Here is a 23,509-nt window from a genome sequence, read left to right on the forward strand (position 1 = left end):
TGGGTGCATGTTTCTGGGTATAGGCCTGATAATTAAATTAGAATGGATGTCGTGAGGGAGTGTGGTTTTGTATTCTGGGGGGTCTAAAGGGGATATTCGTAACATCTGGATAATATGAGCGCCAGTGGTAGTTTTTGAGAGTCTGGTGATTTGATTGACGAGGTGAGCCTCAATGAGCTATTCCGCGTGTTATGCACACCTAGAGCTTCGAATTTGGCAGTGGAAGTGCTGAGGGGCAGTTGCAGCGCTGCTTTATAAGCTTTTCTGAGTATGATATGTTCACTCTATTAAGCTCTGTTTTAGATGGGTTTAAATAGGGAAGGGAGTAGGTCAGCCTGCTAAGGACAAAGGCTTGAAGGAGACGGAGCTAGGCGTTCAGCTTCCCTGAGGCCTCTGTGTCTATTGGTAACTCGTCGAATTAAACCTATCGTTTGCGTGGCGTGTTGTTCGAGCTGGCGTATGAAGTGAGTATTTGATCTGTTATGTTGAATGGTTAAGCCCAAGATTTTGATTATTTCAACCTTCGGGATGGGGTCACCTCGCATGTTTATGTGGATATTCGGGGGGGGGGGGGGGATGAGTTTTGCGTTTTTGGTGGGAGTATGAGCAGCTGCGATTTGGCTGGCGAACAGGTGAGACCTGCTCCGCCAGCCTCCTCTATCACTATTTCTACTCCTCTTTGTAGAGTGCTCTCTATTTCAGCGTCGCAGCCTTTGTTGATCAAAGTGTAATGTCGTCGGCGTACAAAACAAAATTAAAATTAGGGATTTGTTGGAGTTGTTGGGGGACGGTTAAGATGGCGAGATTAAATAATAAAGGGGAAAGGACGGCGCCTTGTGGCGTGCCTTTTGAAGGGAGAGTCAGGGTGGTGGAAGTGTATCGGCGATTTGTACAATAGCTGTCCTGTTCGTGAGAAAACCTCGGATGTAATTGTATGTGCGTGGTCCTGGGCCTATGGAGTGCAAGCCTTTGAGTATCGCTGTGTGTGAAACATTATCAAAGGCTTTAGTTAAATCTAATGCTAGTATAGCGGCGTTGTCATGTTTATGCTGTGGCGTGATTATGTCGTGAGACAGTTGAAGAAGAATGTCCTGAGTGGATAGTTTAGGTCGGAAACCAATCATTGTGTGAGGAAGGAGTTGTTTGCGCTGTAAATGCTTGTGTGTACTGTGCTCCATGAGCTTTCCGAGGCAGGAGGTGTGCGAGATCGGTCGGAGATGTTTAAGTGTGAGTGGTTTTCCTGGTTTGGGGATAAACGTGATTTTTGCGTGTTTCCAGGATTGAGGTAAAGTGCATTGTGATGGAGGCGAAAAGCGAAAACACTCGTGTGTTCAAGATTTTTACGCACGTTAAAGATCCCTGAGCAAAGTTTGCAAAATTAAAAAAAGAACGGCACTAATAAAAATATTTACAGGAATAAATACGCGTACTGCACAGTAACTATACCTTCCCTCTGCTAAGGTTAAGGCATATTTCAGGAGCATCCTACACGTTATATATTCAATCGAAGTCGGCAGAAATGGAAGTGCATGTAGGCACTCGAGAGTTCAGATCTCCGTGGCAAACCTCTTGCGCTTCCATATTTTTCTCCAAACAAAAGGTGTGGCTACTAGTTCTGAAGGAAGGAAACAAAATGCTGTCATACGCCTAGATGTCATACGCCTAATTCCGCGTTTTATTACCCTAAACACCCTCAGAGTTCGACGTTTAACGGTCTGCCATTCAAAGCACAAATAATTCAGACCTCGGAAACTGCAGCATCGAGACGCACTGGACTGCAGTAAATGTAGATAAAAAACAAGCGCCAGCGTGTCAGCGCTTACCTAGGGCAGTTTTGTAAAGAACCTTGTTATATCCAGAGATGCGCCTTGTCTCTTCCTCGGCGTTGCAGCGTGGCTTGTCCTGCAAGGCGGAATGAGCTTCTCCTCTGTCCTCTCGTTCGGCCCGTTGGTGAAGTAAACTCGTTGCTCTCTGCCGACACCTTGACAATACTTCGACATCGCGAGACTAAGCTATCATATCTACACGGCGTTTTATAACCTCTCTAATACAAAGACACAGTTCGCAGTCCAATTTTCAAGCCGAAATTTCTCTCGGCCAGAAGTCTGGTTGGTGTCCGTCGAGATGCCCGGCCCGGGTTCATTTTCACCGATCACCCGCTGCACACCCGTCTCTCTTATGTTGACCATTGGCCACCTTGACTCCGTGCCCTTCCTCGCCGAACCCCGGTGTTCTCGAGGTCTTTTCATGGGAATGCAGCTCGGGGTCCGTAAACCTGCCAGTGAAGTTTGGTTCGTTGTTGAGGTGGGTGGTGTCGTCGTGGAGGATGGTGAAGGACCCGGTGATGAGACGAGGCAAGTAGATGATGAAGAAAAAGCCTATTTACACTTATATACAGGAGGCGACGAAGCATGAACATAAGATAACACAAGACAATGAAAACTGGATTACAATTAAAAGGCGCCGCAGCGCACAAAAAGGGTATCGCGGCATGATCCCTGATGGGGGCCCGGGGGCCAAAAAGGGTGCCGAACCGCCGCGCGGTTGGCGAGAAATTCGTGGGGCTCTGGCGCCCAGAAACTGCCACAAGTGCAAGTCTTGATGCGACTGCTCTTGGCCGCAGCTCTGGACAAACTCAGCAAAATTGCGCATGCAGTCGCAAGCGAAGCAGCCCCCACACAGCAACACACGTACCAATTAGGATTGCTTGTCCGTTCAAGGTAACTATATATCGGTAGAGAAATTTTGTCCTTGACGCGATGAGAGGTCCGTTTTGTAAGAGTCAGAATCGATGATTTTTCGGGTGCACATGTCAGACATCTTTGTTGCATGACAGCTTGCTGTAAGGTGTCTTGTTGTTCTCCAATGGAATGGAGGTCCACAGTGTGAGATCATCCGCATAGATGGCGTGTTTGAGGTGCGGAAGGGCTTGCAGCAGCGGAGATAGGTCTTTCATTGCCAGGTTAAATAGAAGACGGGAAATTACCGATCCTTGGGGCGTGCCTTGTGGTCGTGTAGGAAAAGGGGCAGTGCGTAGGTGGCTTAACCCCACTGTGGCTGTACGATATGTCAAGAATGCTTTAACGTAGTTGAATGTATGTTGCCCGCAGTTTGCCGAATTTAGTCCGGCGAGTATGGCTTCATGGGACACATTGTCAAATGCGCCTTTAGTATCAAGTGCCAGGATTGTATAGCGATTGTGAGAAGTAAGGTGGTCGAGGAGGTCTTCTTTTAGGTATAAGAAATGGAGAGAGAAAAATGGAAGCTAAAACGTCGTTAGAGATGTACGTCGTTAGAGATGTACAGAACATCAGAAAGGAAAATTTCTACGATAATTCCTTGAGCAGTGCTTTGCTTTTTGAGGCTAGAGCAAGTTGCTTGCGAACTAAGAGCTTTGTGGGGAAGTATTGACAAAATGATGGAGTATGCGTGGTCTGCGGCAAAGAAACAAACTATGCGGCGCATAGTGTTAGAATGTGAGGGTATCCATCAAAATCTACGAGGGAAATATTAGGCTTCCAGAAGCCCTAGGATTTAAAGGTAGCACAGAGGAAGTTAACTTCAAGGCTGTCGAGGGGACGAAAAGAAGATTAGAATGCTGGTGGACGAAAAGCATAGAGGGCAATATTGCCTAGAACAGTTACCACCTGTAGCAGAAAAAAAAATATTTTATGCCTAATAAGCTTTTTGTGCCTGTCCTAAGCAGCGCTAGTATTAAACCAAGAGTATAAAACATAAGTATATTAGTCCTTTTTGGTAAGATGACATGTCATCACCCCGATACAAAGGGGAAACCAATAACAATCATCATCATCATCAGTACGTTATACTTAGGTTGTTCGTTTTCGGGTTTTATATTTTAACACGAAAGTGTTTTATGCCGCGATGCCCCAAGATTTCATTGACGTCATATCCGTCACGGAAATGACGCCAGTATATCTTTGCCGAAGCGGCCCGGCAGAAGGACCAAGCACACCCACAACTTACAAGACAGCCGCCGACCCGCAAATCATGCTCAGCTGCAGATTTCGCTGCACATTTCACTTTCGTGTTTTACTGATTCCTGTGACAGAGTAATCAACCACAGTTTTTTTCCGATGAATTGGGTCCCAGGAGTCGGTGCCTCAGCGTCGTTTTACTTCGTGGCCAAGGGCCGAATTCTCTAAACACGGGCGTCGTTTTAAAGTGACGTGTTGTTGGTATGCAAATACAATACATGCATTCTTGGGTTGGGGAGTCGCTTGGAGTAGGGGAAACGGGAAAAAATGACGCTGCCAGGACAAGCAGAGCATGGCGCAAAGCGATGCGCACTGATTTCCGTCGTTTAGCGCGCCGCTTTGCGCCATGCTCTCGCTTGTCCTCCTGGGACTCCCCTCGTAATTTTATGTTTCCCGCCACTCCAAGGGACTCCCCAACGCCAGGAACGCAAGGATACGTGTATTTGCATGCTAAAACAGCGTCGCTTCAAAACGCCGCCCGCGTTTTAGAGAATTCGTATCCTGCTGTCTGGTTTCTTCCATTTCCTTTCGTGAAGAAAGAAAATCATAAACCCGCCGCGGTGGCTCAGTGGCTAAGGCATTGTGCTGCTGAGCACGAGGACGCTGGTTCGATTCCTATCCGCGGCGGCCGCCTTTCTGATGGAGGCGAAAAGCAAAAACGCCCGCGTGTACGAGATTTCGGAGCACATTAAAGATTTCCAGGCGGTCAAAATTAACCCGGAGCCCTCCACTACGGCACGCCATTGCTTGTGTTGCGTCGGCTCGTTAAACTAACAATCACTCAAAGAAAATAAGAAGGTGAGCAGATGCAAATTCGTTCTACGTGCATGCCAAGCACGCCTCACTTGGTTCATTTGCGTCACGGCGGGCCCAAATGGATCTTGCTCGATCAAACTTCTTTCAGCAACGCTCGCCCAAATTTCCTTTATTGGCGAGGTGCCTCTTTCTTCTTAGCGTCGTGTTGCTGATAGCAGAGGCCACCACTGCGCATGCGCGGTGCGTGCCATGTCACGCGTGCACTTCCTTTCCCGCTTTACTAGCTATATTGCTCGGTTGCTATTGTGGAGGCATCAGAGTAGCCGCACAGATTTCTTGTGCTCGACCTAGTTATTGCAAATGAAAAAAAAAAACAAAAAACAAATGCGGTACCAGCTTACCAATTAGGCATTCATTTGAAGAAAAAAAAAGGTTTTCCTCGTGGATGCCATATTGCTAAGCATTTTACAACACCTTTCGTAAGATGTCTTAGATGCAAACATTTTGTTTAACGCAGTGAAATTTTGTTAGAACATATGTACTTACATAAAAGTGTACCATATCACATCATATCATATCATGTACCATAGCAATCGTACCATATCACATGGCCAAGATTTGGAACTCAGTCAAACTGGTAGCTGTATGAAAATTTTGTAGACAACATTTTCGTCTCTGAAATGCGGGGCTTAAAAAGGTTTCAGTACATTGGCAAACATGAGACTGCTTATATTCCTTATCCTTCAGTAGCAATTACTTAAAGGGACACTTGAAGCAACCAGCAAAAAAGTTGGTTTCAAACATGGAGGAAGATTTCTTCCTCCATGATTTCAAATGAAAGTCTGACCTTCCAATAGCCACATCAGTGTTGATTCGGTGCCGAAAAAAATTAATTGCCGAGAAATCACAAATCAAATGTGATGCAAACAGCAATTGCAGCTACTGTTTGAGTTGCAATAAACTGGAAGCAAACGAGGCAGCGGTGATGCATAGCAACTAAATACAACGCTACCACATACAGAACGATCCAGTTTGTCAAATTACTCGTGCGTTCCCGAACTCCCACATCTTTTGCAGCTCCGGACCACGAAGCACTATGCTCCGTCGTGGGACATCTGTTGAAGAAAAAGTCCTTTTGAGGCCCTGAAAATATTGGCATCAAACCAACCACTCGTGCGCATATCGCATGCTTCCCCGAAAAGTGGTACCGCTGCCCCAAGCATGACCGAGCAGGGCCATCCACGAAAGACGTTGCACATGCCAGACATTTTGACCTTTTTCAGTGCAAGTTGCAATGGTATAGCCAGTGGCGATGGCACCCATCTTCACGTTTTTACTATTTTTTGCCTTATTTCAAAAGTATCTACGCGTAAGAGTCGTATATTCTTGTTTTCGGTGAGCTAATCTATCAAGCTAGAGCAACTTGTATTTTGACTTTAGTGTCCCTGTAATCAGCATTGCACTTCAAGCATAACAGAAGACAGAGAAAGCCATGAATCAGTACAGATTTTATTTGGCACCAACGGCAGATGCCTTCCAGTTTCTTTTTTGCTCTTTTCAAGTGGCCGACAGGGCAAAGGCATTGTGCTTCTGGCTGAAGCCCCCATGTCAACAGAGAGTCGGCGTGCGTGCATAATTAGCTCTCAACTGCTTCAGGTACCATTTGACTTGTAAGAATAAAAAAAAAAAAACAGCAGCAGCACCCAGTGTGCTTAACAGTGTCATTGTTTCTTGTTTTGCCAAAAAACAGAAGTAAAAAGGAAGGGTTACGTTTGTATCAAAACAGATCTCTCCTCGTCATCACGGTAGATAAAAAATGCATGAGAAAAATTTGCTGGGCAACACTCCTTTAGGCAGTCTGTGCGTTCTTAGCCATTTTTAACAGGAACAGCCTGTCTTCCTGGAACTGTTAACCTCACGTTCATAACTTAATCGTATGCCTGAAGCAAAACGGCACCAGAGTTAGCAACAAAGTTGTGGCGCTCAGCTGCGATGAAGATTTGTTTCGCCAAGGTTGTGCACAAAAATCGAAAAAAGAAGGTAACAAGAAGAAGAGGCAAAACGTTGCAGACAAGCTACAAGAACAATTAAAATGTACTGTACAATTAAAATAAATACACGGCACAATGAACAGGAGGGTGCTCAGTTCCTATTCAGCTCTTGCACTAGCTCGTCGAAGCTGTAGACAAACCACGAAGCTGCCTTCTTGACTTTCTCGCGGACCTGGTTCCCGCCGTATCCAACAAATGCGTCCTGCGAAGCCAAAGAAGGGGGGAAAAGAAGGCATCATGGGCATTAAAATGCAGCACAAACTTGGTCTCTTCTTATTTGTCGGTCAGCAATAGTTTTGAGAAGTTCGCGGGGAGTTCAACATGACAAATTGAAGAAATGCAGTGTTGTTTCTGCGAGTTCACAGCTTTTGATTTCCCCAAAACCTTTTTTTCACAAACCTAGCTGACATCAGCTAATGCCTTCCACAGCTCACCAGCTCCATTTTAGACTACTTCCTGCAGAGATGCTTTAAAGTAGTGGCTTTCGAATGGGGATCTGCAAAGCCCTTTTTGACTATGCCCCTACCCTACTCTTCTCTTTGCCAAACCTCTCCAGCAATGAAAGAAAGTTTCTTCACTCCACGACGTACGCCTAACCTTCGTATGGCAAGCCCTCTAAAGCAGGCTTTTTGCGCAACGCGCCAGCTGTGCGGAAAAGCCAGACAGAGACGCCCCAAAGGCAGGCATATTATAAGTGTTTGGGTGAATTTTTAACTCCACACGCAAATATGACAGAATGAGATGAACCAGCACAAGGGCCAGCCAAAAAGGGTGGGCATCGAATAGGTGTGCAGGGGACTTCAAGCAGCAGGCGCAAAATGTTTGACATAATAACATCCCCCATCATTTTTGCAAGCCCAAAAGCTATCCTGGGCACACTCACGGCTGGGAACCACTGTTGTAACAATTTTTCACATTCATGTTAAACTGACTGTTGCGCAGGCATTCACCATGCTTCTATATATTTCCAAAACTACTACTTTTTCTCTTTTTCTTTAAACATGCTGCACTTTTACCAGCACTGGCTGTTGGTATCTCTTCGCTCATGCCTTGATACGCATGTGTATCCAACCGACTTAACAAGATCGGTTGGATGCCTGCACAAGCACTGAAACTTTGTTAATATACTGATAATGGAAACAACTAAGATGTCAGCGAGCCTTTTTGTTGACAGAGCGTTCCAGGGACACCTATGATGACTCCTAACCCCGTAGAATCAATTGACATTGCATACCGCTGGAGGGCACGCTGCCATGTCTGTGGCCCCATCGCCAACCATGACGACTCGTTGGTAGCCATACTTCTGTTTGAGGAATGACACGACCCGTGCCTTGCCATCTTGATGCGACGTTGGCTGCTTTTCATCAAAGCCCGCATATTCACCTGGAAGAAAAAAGTGGTATAATCATAGTGAGAAGCTAACTACTATTTCAAGAACTTGTACAATGCGGTACTGTTTAGGGCTACTCGCCACTTTTATGTATTGCAAGGTACTAATAAGTGCACAGGCTCGGCTGTTGCTTAAGTGCATTCTAAAATGGCTCTTAAAATTGACAGGTGAAGCATATAACTTGCTAATCAGGTGTAACAAAGATTCACCCAAAGCCAGCAAGCTAGCTCAACTACACACGCTCTCTGACGACGAGCATCTCTGACCCATAAGCAGTATTTGAAGGCAACCTTCTGTCTGTCCTCAACAGTTGCTTTAGCAAAGCAGCAAGATTCGGCCGTACTGCCTACATGTGCATCCTAATTGCCAGAAGCCTGACAGAGGGTACTGTGTCAGATTGAGTGCACAGTGGCATGTACAGACTGAACTATACCCACCATTAAAGTAAAACTTAATTTGGTTTGCAAAGATGTTCTTCCGGGGAATGCCGATCTCGTCCGCCACGCCCTCGATGATTGACCGGAAGCCCCCAGAGACGAGGTAGACAGCTACACCACGAGACTGCAATTGTGCCACCAGTTCTCTGCAAAAAAAAAAAAAAAAGCACAGTGTCGTAAATCTTACCTGTGCCTTCAACGTTTTAGCTGTAAAAGAACTCCTAATAACACACAACTACGAAACCAAGAAACCAGCATTAAAACCCGTTACTCCTTCAGCTATGCCAACACTGGGGACTGTTTCAAGAAGAAGACGCTTGTGTTATCTAGCCCAGTCAAGCTTGACGTCTACCTTTTCACCAGAAAGACCATCCACTAAATGTACATGTTGTGGAAGATAACGTGCATGCATGCATCTGCTTTAGCCCACAAGAAGGATGCGCGGACAAGACAAAGGATAGGAAAGGGAAACACAAGAGCACTTGCAAGCAAGTGAGCATGCATTATTCTGGCAGGGAAATCTGTGCCAAAGAATGTAATTGAGAGCAAGCTAAAAGTCAACTATCCCTCTGTTGAACCGATAACGATGGGGGAATGCAAAGCACATCAAAATAAAGTTTAACACCAAACGAACGAACCCAGGAGTGAGCAGACAGTTTACTGCACTGCGATTGTGCTTTACTGATACAGGTATTCCATGGATTTTCCTAACATTCAACCATCGTTGTAGTTAGATGGGCAGGTGCATTTTCTGTCTAATTTTGCCCGTCCATGCACCCCTCTTTCAATACAAACTGCTTCGAGCACGCCGGAATGGCGAAGTCAGATAGACGTCTGCCTCATGATGCAAAGGACCCAGGTTCGATTCCCGCCACGGTAAGAGTTTTATTTTTCTTCACTGCACCCACCATCATCATCGTCACCACAAAAAGTTGGCTTTCCTGCAATGCATTTTGGGTGGACAACAGATGACATCAATGAGAGGTTGAAAGCTCTGCTTTAAAGCGCTGTCACATATCCAATTGTGACACATCGTTTACACTACAATGTAACCTGACAGGACGTAATCTTTTTTGCAAACTAGAAACAGTCAGGGCTTGCTGCATGTGCTGCCCGTCTCGTGTTATCAGCCCCTGCTGCTGGAGTCAACAAGTTCCATAATCTGGGTGCTCGCTCTGGTGTGCTGTTTACAAGCCAAACAAGATCGGAAAGCACAGTCGCTGTGTTTCACCATCAAAGCCAAATAAACTCAAAACTTCTAGTAACGAAAGTTTGAAGCATGCAGCTACTGTGTGGGAAACTACTGTAGAAGAGGTACGAGTTTTTGTTTGTTCTATATATTTGTGTGTGAATCTTATTTGTATAGGTTGTATGTTCTGAACTTGTTCATGTGCTGCTCTAATTGTGGTGTGTTTATATAAGTTGTATTTTGTGCTCCCCTTGTGTTGTCGGGTCGCGGTGCATGCAATAGCCAGGGTCATTGCTCGACCTTTGAAACTTTTGCTCGGGCGGAGGCCTATTGAAAAGAAAACTGGCCATAGCTTTGGTCCTGTGCCTGAAGCTGGTGGCAAAAGTGTTTCCTTGCTTATTCCTTCTCGCTGTTGCCAACCAAGAACAGTGCCCGGACACGAAATGGTGAGATAGGTTACAGGTACGCAAAGACACGCTGGAGCCTTCCGTCGAGAGCAGGTTGAGGTGTCCTGGCAAGTGTGGGAGATCTATTGGCGACATCGTTTGATAGCAGCCCCTAATCCGAAGGCCGGCTTTGTTCAGCCATGCTTGCCATTCCCCGTTGCACCGCACCAACCGTGGCGGCGCGATTGCACCCAGTGGGTGGTCAGAACAATGTTCCTTCCCGACACAAGAGAGTCTTCTCATGGCCACGAGGAGCAAGGGGTAAAGAGGCGGCGTGATTTTCGGCAGGGCCAATAGGGAGGAGGACGAGTAGGTGCGAGTTGAGGACACTTATATCCTTGGTTGTAATTTGGTTGCACGCACACGCGACATGCACAATGAGTTTACCTACAAAACTAGCATTACGTCTGTTCCGCAACAGGCTGTTTCAGAACAGTTCCAAGGGAAGTGCCAGCTGTGCGAGTCTATCAACAACAGTGCACTCACTCAATGCCAGTGGACAACCTCGGTGGGTTCTGCTCGATGTACTCCTGAAGCATGCGTGCTGTCGGCTTGATGAGCTCTAGCCGCCGTTCCAACGCTTCCCTGAATGTCATTCCTCCCCGCATGGCCTTGTTTGTCCTGTGGAAAAGGCAACAAAGAGGAGCGAAACGGTAAGCATCGCAATACAAGGTGTTTTTTTCCAGGCATTTCACTGATACAAGCCTCACATCTAGCATAGCAGGCAACTCATTTTGGCTGGAATGTACAGCATTTCTTTGTGAACAATTGACCAAGATTAACATTGTAGAGTCCCCTTGGCTTCACGTTATCAGAAGAGACTGCATCCATCACTAGCAACAAGTACAGACACGGCATTTTTCAACTCATGTGGATAACAGAAATATTACCAGTAGCCACAACAATGCCGATATTTCTCACACGTGTGCAATGACAGAAATCAGAGGGTGGGGAACAGAGTTGGCGAAGGAATGATTCGGATTTAAAAGGCCAGAAAGAGCTCAAAGTCCAGTGCTCACACGGTGTCCATTTTAAATTGAATGTGGCGCTATGTTATCCCACTTGTAGCATAGTCTTCCACGAAAATGTGCAAGTATTTACCAAGAAGTTAAAGAATAAACAGAAATGGAAGAACAAGGCTTTTCTGCAGGTGATTAATTCTCTTTATGAGTCTTAATTGGTGCATTCCACTTCGTTTATATAGTATTTGCCTTTCTACATGAGCGAAACTGGGGCATCGTATTTCAGTGCACCGGTTCATCAATGAAGAGTGGTGGTGGAGGCATTAATGACCCGTATAAGCTACCACTTCTTTCCTGCCCCCTCGACCTGTGGTTTGAATGTGAAACAGATGCAACATTTTGTATATGGTCTGCAGCAAAGCAAGCCAAATAATGGACTGTTTTGGACTTAATTAGTTTGTATTTATTTGATGATATGGAAAATAAAACCGGAAAGTCTACCTTCACAGAAGTTTGTATTGTCTCGCCTGACAGAAGTTTGTATTGATCCAATACATTTGTGTTTGTCACCAAGAACTCGATGAGGTCCAGTATAGACACTTGTATGGGAACAAATTTTTTGTCATGAGGATATATTGCCGAACACAAACGAAGCATTGGAGCAATAATGACTGTTCTAGCCATCTATTTGTGCCATTAGGCAGGCACGTAGGCTATCAGTGTATATGTCGCAATATAAACCTGCAATGCCCATACGCCTATATGAACTGGAACCCATGAATGCCGCAACGCACCCAGCGACAATGCCGCTCCATGTGCCAGGTACTAAGGTTCTTGCCCAAGCTTTCTTCCACATAAAAGTCAGAGTTTTTTAATGGATACTAATTGCACAACTTCACCCTGGAATGCAACTCCCACCCCCATTGCCAAGTGTATAGGTGCATTAATTGACAGCTATTTACAAGTAAAAAAAAAACAAAAAACAAAGAAAAAACTAGCCACATGCTTTTTATGGAAGCGTGTTATGCTGGTGTTGTAATGCGACCCAATCGACTTGGCAAAAAAATCGGTGCCAGAAATGGATACAAACAAAAAGCAGAATGAGCTCGACATGCATGTATGTAGCTAGCTGTGATTCTATATCAAAATCACATAGCAATATGTGTGCATCAGTGTGTGTATATATACATATTTGTGTGCTTGTGTGTGTGTGTGTGCATGACCACACGCACACAGGTCCAGGGTTGAAACAATAATCTGTGTCCCTAAACAAAATAAAAATAAGCATAAAATGTGACCTTCGCGCAAACATTCGGCTCAGAGGTGCAAGCGGTTTTAAAAAAAAAGGTGTTCAACAATCTACCATTTATCAACATTTATTCCCGAGCAAGCGAAAGGTTTGAAGTCATTTTTTGCCAAGTCGCCACCGACGAAATTATTTTTCGCGCAATGGTTACGATTCATTGGTGATATCACTTAGGTGTTTTTTTTTTTTTTTCGTGCTGAGGCCTCTGGAAAATTACATCGGATGCGCGCAGTCGCTTTTACCCGGCTCACTTTTTGCAAAGTCACCTCTGACGATATATTTCACGCGACGGTTCATTCTGCTGGATTAGAAGCTTTAGATCTCTCTCTTTTTTGCATTTTCTTTCCTCGATGTAAAGATGGTGTAAATGCGGTTTCCGGACAAATCACCTCGAACGCGCGGCCTCTTTCATCCAGCTGGGACAGAAAAGCGCGCCAGCTGCTAAAGCGCCAGCTGTTAGCGATGAGGGAAGGAGGCCGGAGCTGATGAGTCGCTATGGGCCGGATGAGCGTGAGATGGGGGAGCGTATGCAGTTCCGCCGGGGAAGAAAGACCGTGGGCGGGCGGAGGGGCCCTTAACGACAATCTCTAAAGGCAACCCTCGTTCGCGAAAAGACTTACAGATCGGCGACTTCCTTGTCCCTGCCGGCGAACCTGGCCAGTTCGTCGATCGCCTCGTCCATGCACACCGTCGAGTCGACGTCAAAGCACACGCAGTCGGCAGCCCTCCACATGGCGCGCGTCTGACCCTCGGTCAGGTTAGTCTCCGGCACGGATCCTGGCATGGTGCTGCTGGGGCTGGCTGCGCTGTTCAGCTTGACGCCGACTTGACTCCACAACTGCCGTTGTTGACCCGCCTGCGTCCGCACAGCGAGAGAGGAAAGCGGTCAGCTGATGTGGCGTGAGGAGGAGGCGCGGCCAAAGCTCTCGAGCGTCTACTCTAGCAGACGACGGTGCGGGCGAGCAGACGAAATCGCTCGTCGCATGCAGGCGGCAGTGTACACGAGGCGATCTGCACAGGCTGCGAAACGAAGACTGACCAGACTTACACGGATGGCCAGGAATCTGGAAAAGAGATTGAGCATCAGGGCACGGTAGCGTAAAATAGATTCCGAGCGGCCAATCAGGTCTCGTCGTGCGCGGCTGGCCAGCCAGTCTCCGCGCTCGCTTCCCCCTGGCGGCGGCCGACCGCGCTCATCAGGTGATATTTTTTTCGTCTCCCATACTGTGGATATGTGCCGCTCAGCTGGGAACTTTCCACTACTCCTTTTTCCCTCCTCGGTCGTCTTTGCTGATCTTTTGTTTACTGCTGTTTTTCTCCTCGCTGTGTTTGGCCTCGCTTCGGCGGTGTGTCGCTTCTGCGGTCATTTGCTTTCTTTTTCAGTAGTGCCGACCTTACAGCACTGGCGGGCTCGCGAAGCCGCAACGGACGAGGTGGGTTGGTCCCCCGTGTGCCTGCTGTGCGGTCGCCCTTGGCGGTCGCCAGGCGTCTCTAGGTTCAAGGGCGAGACGATGGCGTTCTGTTTCTGCCGCGCTTGTTGCGAAGCGAAAAAGGCTGCGAGCGCTAACAGCCTGCGACAACGTTGCTACCTGCGGGGCGTCATCGGCGCTGTTGTATTTTACGCAATGCGGATAGCACTTGGACAGGCGCCCAATGGCTTGGGCGGCCGTTACGTTCTAACATTCCTACTCCAAGCTGAGTGTATCAGGCAGTGCGCGACATTTATTTTGTTCGTTTAAAGGCAATTTTTGCGTGTTTTTCTTCTGGAAGGAACGACTGTAAGTGCGGGTTTAGCGGAATCGTGTTACTAATTTATATAGTGTGTATTTATGGTTATTTAGACTGACGTAGAAATAACGATAACGAAAGTTTATTCCAGTCTTGACACCATCTGGCCTTTAGCCAACCGGCTAGTGACCGGATCCATAAAATTATATGCAGGTTATAAGAACATTTCTGTGCAAAATCACTACACACTTCGACAGAAAACGACACAGTAAAGAAATGCTGCGTGGTTAAAATGGTGTCACATACTTTTTTTTCATTGTAAGAGAACATTTTTACAATTTTTATATTTTTACAATATAACGTTCACCATAATTATTGTGGACAACGGTGAAATAAAAACGAAGGCTGGTCTGGCGCAGAACCGTACCATTTACCCTACTAACCTGCAATTAATAATGCGCGGCAGTAGCCCTGTGAGCTCGGACCACGGTGTTTGAGATTAAGAACAGGCGCGTTGATAAACCGTTTCCCAAAAGTGTACCGCGTTACCATTCACCTCCAGAGTGCGGTGAAGGGGCACGAACACACATCTTTTCCTTGAGGCGTGCTTCATTATCCGGCATTTATTGCTGCACGAAACCGCGTGCGTAGTAGGTAATCATTTCGTCCCGTTTCGATAACCATCTTGCCTCCCTCCTCGTTTGCAAGACAGCAATTTTGCTCCGCACTGAGGCTGAGGCCACGATCGGTGCCAGCGCGTCCGCTCCGAGTCTATTCGTTTCCGGCTGGCGCAGTGCGCGAAGCACGTGCTGAGCACGTGAACAAGCGTCGCGCGCTTCACCTCCTCCCCCTTTTCCTCCTCGCCTCACTTGCGTCCACACTTGCGTCTCCGCGACGGGCTATTACGTTCGCGCCCCGCCTCCAGGAATCGCGCGAGCTGCGCGCCAACGTTCAACCTGGGCGCACCTGCGGAAGCCTCGACTGCGACAAACAGCCAAGGCGGGCCGGTTTTTTCCTTCTCTATGCTTCGGTTCACGGCGGCCAGTAGCCTTCGCCGTTCCTAATGGTTTGTTGCGGGATGAACATAATAACCCCAAACATTGCGGCTCTCGCTGGGCGCGGTGCAACAAACCGAACGTTTCCTAACGGGAAAAAAAAGAAAAAGCGTTGCGATAAAAAAAGAAAAGAAGTGAACTGGGCCCAAGCCAATTTCGTGGCGGCTTAGTGGGTTGGTTGGCCGGCGGTGTGGGAAGCAGTATCTAACCCTCTAACCCGTGGAGGAAAGAGAAGCTTTATTTTTCTCTTCCCCCCTAGCATGAACTAACCAAAAGGAAGGCTGGTGCGCGTGGAAAGTGTGCGGGTATTAAGCGTTTCCTCCATTGCATCAGCAGGACCTCGTCTACGTCAGATAAAAGCGGCACACGGCCGAGCGAACGACCTCCAATAAATTGAGCGGTGCGCCCGCCATTCGGGCCAATAAACGACAATAAAAACAAAGACCCTCTACCGCGTCAAAGGGCGAAAGCTCAGCCACCTGCTGAGTTTGCAGAGTCCGCTAACGAACATGCGCGATAAAGCGACCGATTTCGCTTCCCCCCCCCCCCCTTTTTTTTTTTTCTTCTTACGGGCCGGTGTACGGGTTTTCGAGGTTTGCTTTGAGAAAGTCAACAAGTAGATAGCATCATGTTTCGATTAGTTTGCAGAAGGACGGGGCGCCATGGAGAAATGAAGAGAGGGGACTTTAAGAAATAAAAAAGTGTCACTGGAAGCAGCCAGTGGCGTAGCCAAAAAAAAAATCGCAAAAAAAATTTTAAAAAAGATAGTCTGCGCCCAGGCTGTCGTTCTCCTATCTTATTTTCGTTTTCCTATCTTATTCTCGTTTTTACATTTAAATTTCGAAATGAGGTGGGTAAAAATCATGGGCGGAAAAAGTCCAATAGGAGTGAATGGAATGCATCATAAAATTTCGGGGAGGGGGGGGGGGGTGTTCTGACCCCCCCCCCTCCCTAGTGCTACGCCCTTGGAAGCAGCATAAGGAATCATTAATGATGCCTGAGCTGAAAATACAAAACACAGCTATAAAAGCATTGCCTGGCCATAAGCAAAAACAAACAAACGTCCCTTTTAAACAGTGTCACAGAAGGTGATTATTTGACATTAGGAGGTAGACAGTTCCGTAGTGGTGATCCGGAAAAGTTACTTGTCTGCTTTCCGCAATTCCTGTTGAGTTAAGGTAATAGATGTTGTTTTGGCGAAGAAAGGGGATACTCAAGTGCGTTATATAGCTCTGGCTAATTATTGGTTAAGGAAGATTACGTGGACACGTTCATACGCAGTTACACATTCCTGTGATTAATTTTATGTGGTCACAAATTGATATAACGTTACTACGAACAGAAAGACTGAATGCGGTACTTGAATAGTGGCTAAAAGCAAATATATATGTCGCTTCATCTTATGCTTACTACAAGGACATCTGTTCCTTCATTGGGAAATACAATTGCAAGTACGATTTAATATAGACTCGTAGTACAATGTAACGAAGGTTCTTAAAACGAAAAAAAAAAACGATTTAGTGCTCTTAAGCCGCGTGCTTTCTTTCTTTTGTTTTGTGAAGGCGGCTTTACGTTTACGGAATTTTAGTGGCGGACAATGTTTACGAGAGACGTGATGCAGTCAATGTTTACGCCAGGATACGTGGCGCGGTCGCTGCTTACGCCAAGAGATGTGGTGCGACCAACAGCACGAGGAAGCAGGAAGGTTATTGCCGTGTCGAGAATGGAAGATCATGAAGGTTGATTCATTATAATCAATGTGCAAACTTTGTGAGAACCCAACTGTGGCGTCACCAACGTGTGATTATAGATACACTTAGAAGGGCCGATGCATTGTGGAATATTGCAGCGTTGCACCCCAGTACGTAGGCGGTTATCTGGAACTGTATATTCGTCCCACCTTGCACATAGGCGCACAAGACTTTCCGCTCCTCGCTTTATCAATTTGTAGATAGGACGGTTGTGAAGTTTTGAAAATGGCGCCTACAGACGCGCGGGACTAGCTTGAATGGCAACTACTTAAGTCTAGTGTGTTTTTCCTCAAGTGCACCGAAGGTTTAAATTGCGTTGTGTTAGGATAAACGTTTCGCTGATTATGGACTAATGAGACCACCAAGATCATCGGTACATTGCCACCAGACAGGAGTTAACTAATTGCGTAGAAAAGGGAGTGGTAAGTGCCATAGGGACTTTTCGCTCTAAAAGCATTCTTCCGTCTTCCGGGTTTGTACTGCAGACTATGGCGGTTATACTGCAAACCGAATACCAATGAGGTAGTAAAAAATCACAGCTGAATATCAAAGAGAGCGCGATAACACACCAGAAAGGAAACGGGCGCTGTGGAACAAATATGGTCCCGCACCGCGCAGTTGGAGTGACCACTTCCCGCAAGGATTTTGTTAAAGTTACCAATATTCTTTCTTTACCAAACCTCAGGGATGCATGCGGCTTCGATCCCGGCGGCGTCGGCCGTTTCAACAGCGGAGCGGGTCGGCGGCTGTCTTGTGGGTGTGCTTGGCGAGCGACGTCCTGCTGGCGGGTCGCTTCGTCAAAGTAGCACTGGGGTCGAATTCTTTAAAAAACGGGCGTCGCTTTGAAACTACGGGGTAGCGCCATGCAAATGCATGTGTTCTGGGGTTGGGGCCGTCGCTTTGAGAAGCTGTGCACTTGAGAAGGGCGCCCTTGCCACAGTGCTTTTCTGCGGCTCACACTGAGTGCACAGCTTCTCAAAGCGACGGCCCCAACCCCAGAACTCATGCATTTCCATGGCGCTACCCCGTCGTTTCGAAGCGACGCCCCGTCGTTTTAGAGAATTGGGCCCCTGGCGTCATTTCCATCACGGATATGACGTCAGTGAAATCTTGGTGTACCCCGGCATAAAGCACTTTCCTGTGAACATATAAAACCCGAAAATGAACAACCCTAAGTATAATGTACTCTTTAGAACTAAAGGTTGCTTCCCCGCAAGATGACCCTGTGTGCAGGGGTGCACCCTTTACAGGCAGCTTGCTTCGTTGTACTGGCGTCATTTCCGTGACGGATATGACGTCAGTGGAATATTTGTGTATCCAGGAATAAAACACTTTCGTGTTAAAAAGGGGGCGTCGTGTTGAAACTGCGCGGCAGCCCCATGAAAGTGCGCGTGTTCTTGGCTGGGGCGCCGCTTTGAGGTTCTGTCGAGGCGCGAGAATGGCCCTGCAGAGGAGCACTGTAGCAAGGGCGCAAAGCGACGCGGACTACCCCCCGTCGTTTTGATTGTCGCTTTGCGCCCTTGCTACATTGCTCGGGCCATTCTCGCGCCTCCACAGAAACTCAAAGAGGCGCCCCAGCCAAGAACACGCGCACTTGCATGGCGCTATCGCGCCGTTTCAGCACGACTCCCATTTTCTTGAGCATTAGGCCCCATGCTTGCGCATGGCGCTCGCAATTAAATATTAAGAAAACAGTTCACGTGCGTCCACGCCTCAAAGGGGGGAGCACAAGACAGCTCGATACAGACGCCCAGTTCGCAAAACCGGTTGCCGCTGGTTCTAGCACGTGCTGACGCTTTCCACTTTGGGAGAAATATGAAAGCCTGCGGACAAAATGGTCCGGGCCCTCCAATCATGCATGAGGAAGAAGACGATAGATGTATATGACGATGACTACTACTACCACAGTGAAAAGCGACAATGGAACGTCTAAATAAACAATTTCAAACCTAACGCAATGCGTGGTGGTGTGTCCTTCATTGCTCGCGTAGAAAGAAATCCTGCAGCTTCGCTATGGTTCAAGCTTAGTACAGCATGTTGTTGGGCTAGTTGGTGCAGCATTATGAAAGTAGAAAAAACTGCGCGTAAAAGATAGCACCGTGACAAGTAGGCAGGACTGCGCTTGTCCTGTCTGCTTGTCACGGTCCTGTCTTTTACGAGCAGTTTTTTCTACTTTCATAATTATGGTTCAAGCCTTGAGCGACTTAGTGCAAGCTTCGCCCATTTTTCTGATGGAAGTGAAAAACCATAACTCCAAACGCGGCAAACTTAACCCGTAGTCCTCCATTACAGCGGCCTCAAATGCTGCTCAGTGCGTTTCAGCGCATTAACCCCCCCCCTCCCTTCCAAAGTTTATATTGCCCCCCCCCCCCCCCCCCTTCCGGGCTGCAAGCTGCTGCCATCCAATTATTCACCTGGCAGAAGACGCCGGTTCCTGACAGCCGCCTGATCGAACGAAGACACCAGTCACCCCCCGATGCACCCTGATGTCAATTAAATTAAGTACACTCTATCTGAACGTGTCGTTACGGCGCGCTGGCTGGGGACGACGATTGGCTTCGTGCACATATCCTTGCGGTTGCAATGCGGTTTGTGTCTTCGTTTCACGGGCGTTTAAAAAGAAGCTCCTGGCTATGGTGGCACAATCTGTTGTGCGAGCAAGAAGTTCTAAATTTACCGAGGCTGGCGCTCGCTCGTCGCGGGGGCCTTCCGTACGAGCGGTCTTTTGCGACATCTTGGCGGTGCTTTTAACCGTAAACAAAAACCAAAGTATGCTGTGCTAAGCAGCGCTTCAGTTTAATTTCGGTGGTCATCGTCTGGCATAGCTGTAGCAGTTGGTGCATCCAGAAGATAAGCCAACGCTGGAAGTTTTTATTTGTTTCTTCGTTTATTTTGAAGCATCTGACAGTCTCCAGGCGGAGCACCAAGTAAGAGGGGGTGGAGGGGGGCGGGGGGAGGTGCAACGTGTACACAACGAAGAAACTTTATGGGACAGGAAATTTATAAGGCAACTGTTCAAACATCATTTTACATTTGATTGATTGATTGATTGATTGATTGATTGATTGATTGATTGATTGATTGATTGATTGATTGATTGATTGATTGATTGTGGTTTAACGCGCCGACGCAACGCAGGCGATGAGGCGCACCGTAGTGGAGGGCTACGGATTAATTTCGACCACCTGGGGATGTTTCGTGAGTGAGTTTGCCGACCTATGCCTCGTACACACGGGTGCTTTTCGCCTCCACCAGAAAAGCGGCCGCCGCGGTCGTGAATAGAACCCGCGTCCTCGTGCTCAGCAGCACAACGCCTTAGCCACTGAGCCACCGCGGCGGGTTCATTTTACATTTGTTAGCGGGATCTCATGGCTAACAATCGTAGACAATACATTAACGAAGAAACCAATGAAGGGTGAAATGCAACAAATTCAAATGAGATACAATGGCGCAGCTCTCGAACGAGTGGAATGTTGATTTGACACAAAAGTATTAGGAATTGATATGGAAGCGATAGCAATGTGAAGGCCACTCCATTGTGATACGACATGAGATAGAGCCGATATAGTGAAGGTCACGGATACTCTTGAAGCTGATTTGATTACGTAGCTGTGATGACGTGCGTGCTAGGGCTTCGAGGGGAGTCGGGGACATGTCAGTATAAATGCACTTCCGCATAAACTTTTTCATCCGTTAATCTTTAATAAGATCAAAATATGTTCTGCGCTGTGTTGCGCATGCGCAGTTGCATCTCACTGTCGACTGCGCCAATTGTAGGGCCGCTAGCACAGCCCACTGATAAAATGAAAGCCTCAGGGCGACAGCACGCGCACCTTTAACGGTTGCAGTGCACAGCATCGAGTTTCATTAAGGCGGCAGCCTTAGATGCTTCATCAACCGTCGTCGTCGTTTGTCATCACGAATTGCACCAAAATGGCCGCCGCTGTGAAGAGAAAATAAACAAATAAAGCACATTTGGGTTCACTTGGGAATTTAAACCCGGGTCGTCATAGCAGGAACCAAGTGCGTAGACAATCTGTGTGTGAAATTTAGCCCCTCTGCACTCGCGGGGAAGGGTAGTTTGAGAGCGCACGAAATTTCCGTTGCTGAAGCGCGCGTGCAGCTGAGTCCGGAGAAGATGTTTACCACAGCAGCCTACGCAACCGCATTCCACAAAGCGCGTGCACGTCTTGCGGCAAGATGTATGATATCATATATCAGTTTGCAAAAAGGATAAGCATAAAAAAACCGATAGCGAGCGAGCTTCCTGCAGACGATGCTAATTAACGACGGCATCGATAGAGAGCAGACAAGGACGACGCTTGCGCGGTACCGGAAGTGCATGACCAATGCCACGGTTCGGTGAATTGTCAAGTTCACTGTACGTCGAGTGCACCTGAAGTCACCATCGTCCTTTGTGGAGCACTGCTCTCAGCTTTATCAGCTCTGCTGCTCGAGATAAAAACATCAGATGAGCTCGCAGCCTTTCACCCCGCACGCCTGCGAGGCGCCAACATGACAGCTATACTCCTATACATCAGTGCGCGCTATCTGGGTCAGAGGAGGGGGTCAGAGGATGGCGGTGATACAAAATAAGCCAGAGAGAGAGAGAGAGAGAGAGAGAGAGAGAGAGAGAGAGAGAGAGAGAGAGAGAGAGAGAGAGAGAGAGAGAGAGAGAGAGAACTATTAGAACCATCAGTGGTCAAGGCTACCCGATTACAGGTCTTGTCGATTGGAAACTATAGACTCATCTAGAGCCTTCTTGATGTATCGCACTAGCGGTAGCTGTTCCTCGAAAAAGAAGGTGAGGGTCGGCCATGCCTCTTCAATACAGGATGTGTCAGCTGTACGCATACGCGAGCTGTCCGTACAAATTAAGTGTGTTTGAAGGACCTTCCCATAAGCGCAGGAAATGGGTGGTAAACTTCGAAGCATAACGGTGCGTTTTCAGATTGGTTTATTGATTGTGGGGTTTAACGCGACGAAACTACACATGGGATACGAGGATCGCCTTAGTGGAAAGCTCTGAATTGATTCTGAGCACTTGGGGATCTTTACACACGGCATTTTTTGCTTTCTAATGAGCTTTTTAATGTACGTGAAACAGGGATATTCGGATCAGATATCCTTTGAATTCAACCTCACGAATGCGTCAGTTTATTTGCCATGTTCAAATTGTGTTTCAAGGGAAAAAAACTTTTTGGTGGGAGTCCGCCCTTGTGTGAGAATGCTCGGACGAGAAATATGACGAGTTCATCCAGCCAACATGGCGCAGTACTCTTTGCATGCATTATACATGCTTCATTTCGTGATTAGTTGTTTCATAAAGTAGGAGGAAACGCGCTTGGAAGTTTTAAAAAGCATCTACGGTACACTCAACAGTATAAAGAATGTATAAAACACTCTCGCTACCGCAGTATTGGTTACTCTGTTGAGTATTCGTCATTGTTGACTCCGTAGTGGCACTATGTATTGGCGAGTGTAAATGTATTGGTTATCCTGTCAAGTAAATGAGCCAGCGCTTTGAAACTTTTCAAAAAGTGTTCTTTCAAAGATTAAAAAAAAAATTATTCTATCCCCGGCCGCTTTAGTGCGACAGCGCTATGTCACCCGTTATGCAAAAATTCCGCGTCGGCGCGTGACGATGGTGCCTGAAATCTCATTGGCTGCGAAGCCAAATATGCGCCAGCCTAACGCTCCAATTATCTGCGACGCATCATGCGGTCACGAACGCGGGACTGCAATGGCTGCGAACGCTGGTATGTGCCGGCCTGAGGTACCATTAACGGACAGACACAAATAAGTGCAACTGTCACTTGACCCATGGATATCGCCGACGAAGAAAACGCAGAAAGCTAAAGACGCCTGACTTGTTTTTTTCTTGCCTGAGCTGTCACCACTTCCTTTTACCAATGCTCAATTAATAGTTCACTATTAATAAAAAAAAAGGTCGTAAACAGGTTATAATGGCCGTATTCAATAACTCCTTACGAACCTTACTACCCCGCGGTACGGTATACGTAGGCTCTGCCACTAGCAACTGCATGGTTAGGAAATTGGGTGTAGGAAGTAGTATACGCTAGGTTGTGCTTAAGATTACGTTATGCATGGCTAGTTAGTAAGCGCATGTTGCTCAGATGGGCGTTATCGATAGGACATTACTAGTCCAGGGAGTGGAGTGATGCTTTCAGTTAGTTACCCTGACTAGTGCTTTATTTGCTACCTCCAGATGCTAATTACCTAGTGTATACTGGGACAGCTGCATCTTCCCGGTACTCACCTACGGGGCAGAAACTTGGAGGCTCACAAAGAGGGTTCAACTTCAATTGAGGCCGACTCAGCGAGCAATGGAACGGAAGATGATAGGTGTAACATTAAGGGACAAGAAGAGAGCGGAGTGGGTCGGGGAACAAACGCGGGTTAAGGACATATTAGTAGAA

The 23,509-nt window shown here is 47.2% G+C and overlaps 1 protein-coding gene across 2 annotated transcripts; it reads right to left on the reverse strand.

The window, feature by feature from the left end:
• Window positions 1-6,818: 6,818 nt before the first annotated feature.
• Aay (phosphoserine phosphatase) lies at window positions 6,819-13,735 on the reverse strand. Of its 2 annotated transcripts, none has more exons than XM_077677097.1 (6): window positions 13,584-13,735; window positions 13,156-13,391; window positions 10,754-10,888; window positions 8,633-8,778; window positions 8,040-8,188; window positions 6,819-7,007 (listed from the first exon to the last, which is right to left on the reverse strand). In XM_077677097.1, the coding sequence occupies exons 1-6, from the start codon at window positions 13,617-13,619 to the stop codon at window positions 6,897-6,899; spliced, it is 813 nt and encodes a 270-aa protein (XP_077533223.1). In that variant the 5' UTR covers window positions 13,620-13,735; the 3' UTR covers window positions 6,819-6,896. The 2 variants fall into 2 exon arrangements, with proteins under 2 accessions (XP_077533223.1, XP_077533222.1); XM_077677096.1 differs by having other exon boundaries at window positions 13,575-13,634.
• Between the last annotated feature and the right edge of the window lie 9,774 nt (window positions 13,736-23,509).

The sequence above is a fragment of the Haemaphysalis longicornis genome, unplaced genomic scaffold, assembly GCF_048455015.1.
Source record: "Haemaphysalis longicornis isolate Haplotype H1 unplaced genomic scaffold, Haemaphysalis longicornis Haplotype H1 scaffold_7, whole genome shotgun sequence".
NCBI classification, from domain to species: Eukaryota; Metazoa; Arthropoda; class Arachnida; order Ixodida; family Ixodidae; genus Haemaphysalis; species Haemaphysalis longicornis.

Bases quoted from the DNA above. Each gene is read 5' to 3' on its own strand.
- Aay (XM_077677096.1), bottom strand. From the start codon at position 13,619: ATGCTCAATCTCTTTTCCAGATTCCTGGCCATCCGTGTAAGTCTG. The intron at 13,392-13,574 runs GTCAGTCTTCGT...GTGCGGACGCAG, and splicing joins TGGCCATCCGTGTAAGTCTG to GCGGGTCAACAACGGCAGTT. The intron at 8,189-8,632 runs GTGGGTATAGTT...TTTTTCTTCCAG, and splicing joins AATTAAGTTTTACTTTAATG to GTGAATATGCGGGCTTTGAT.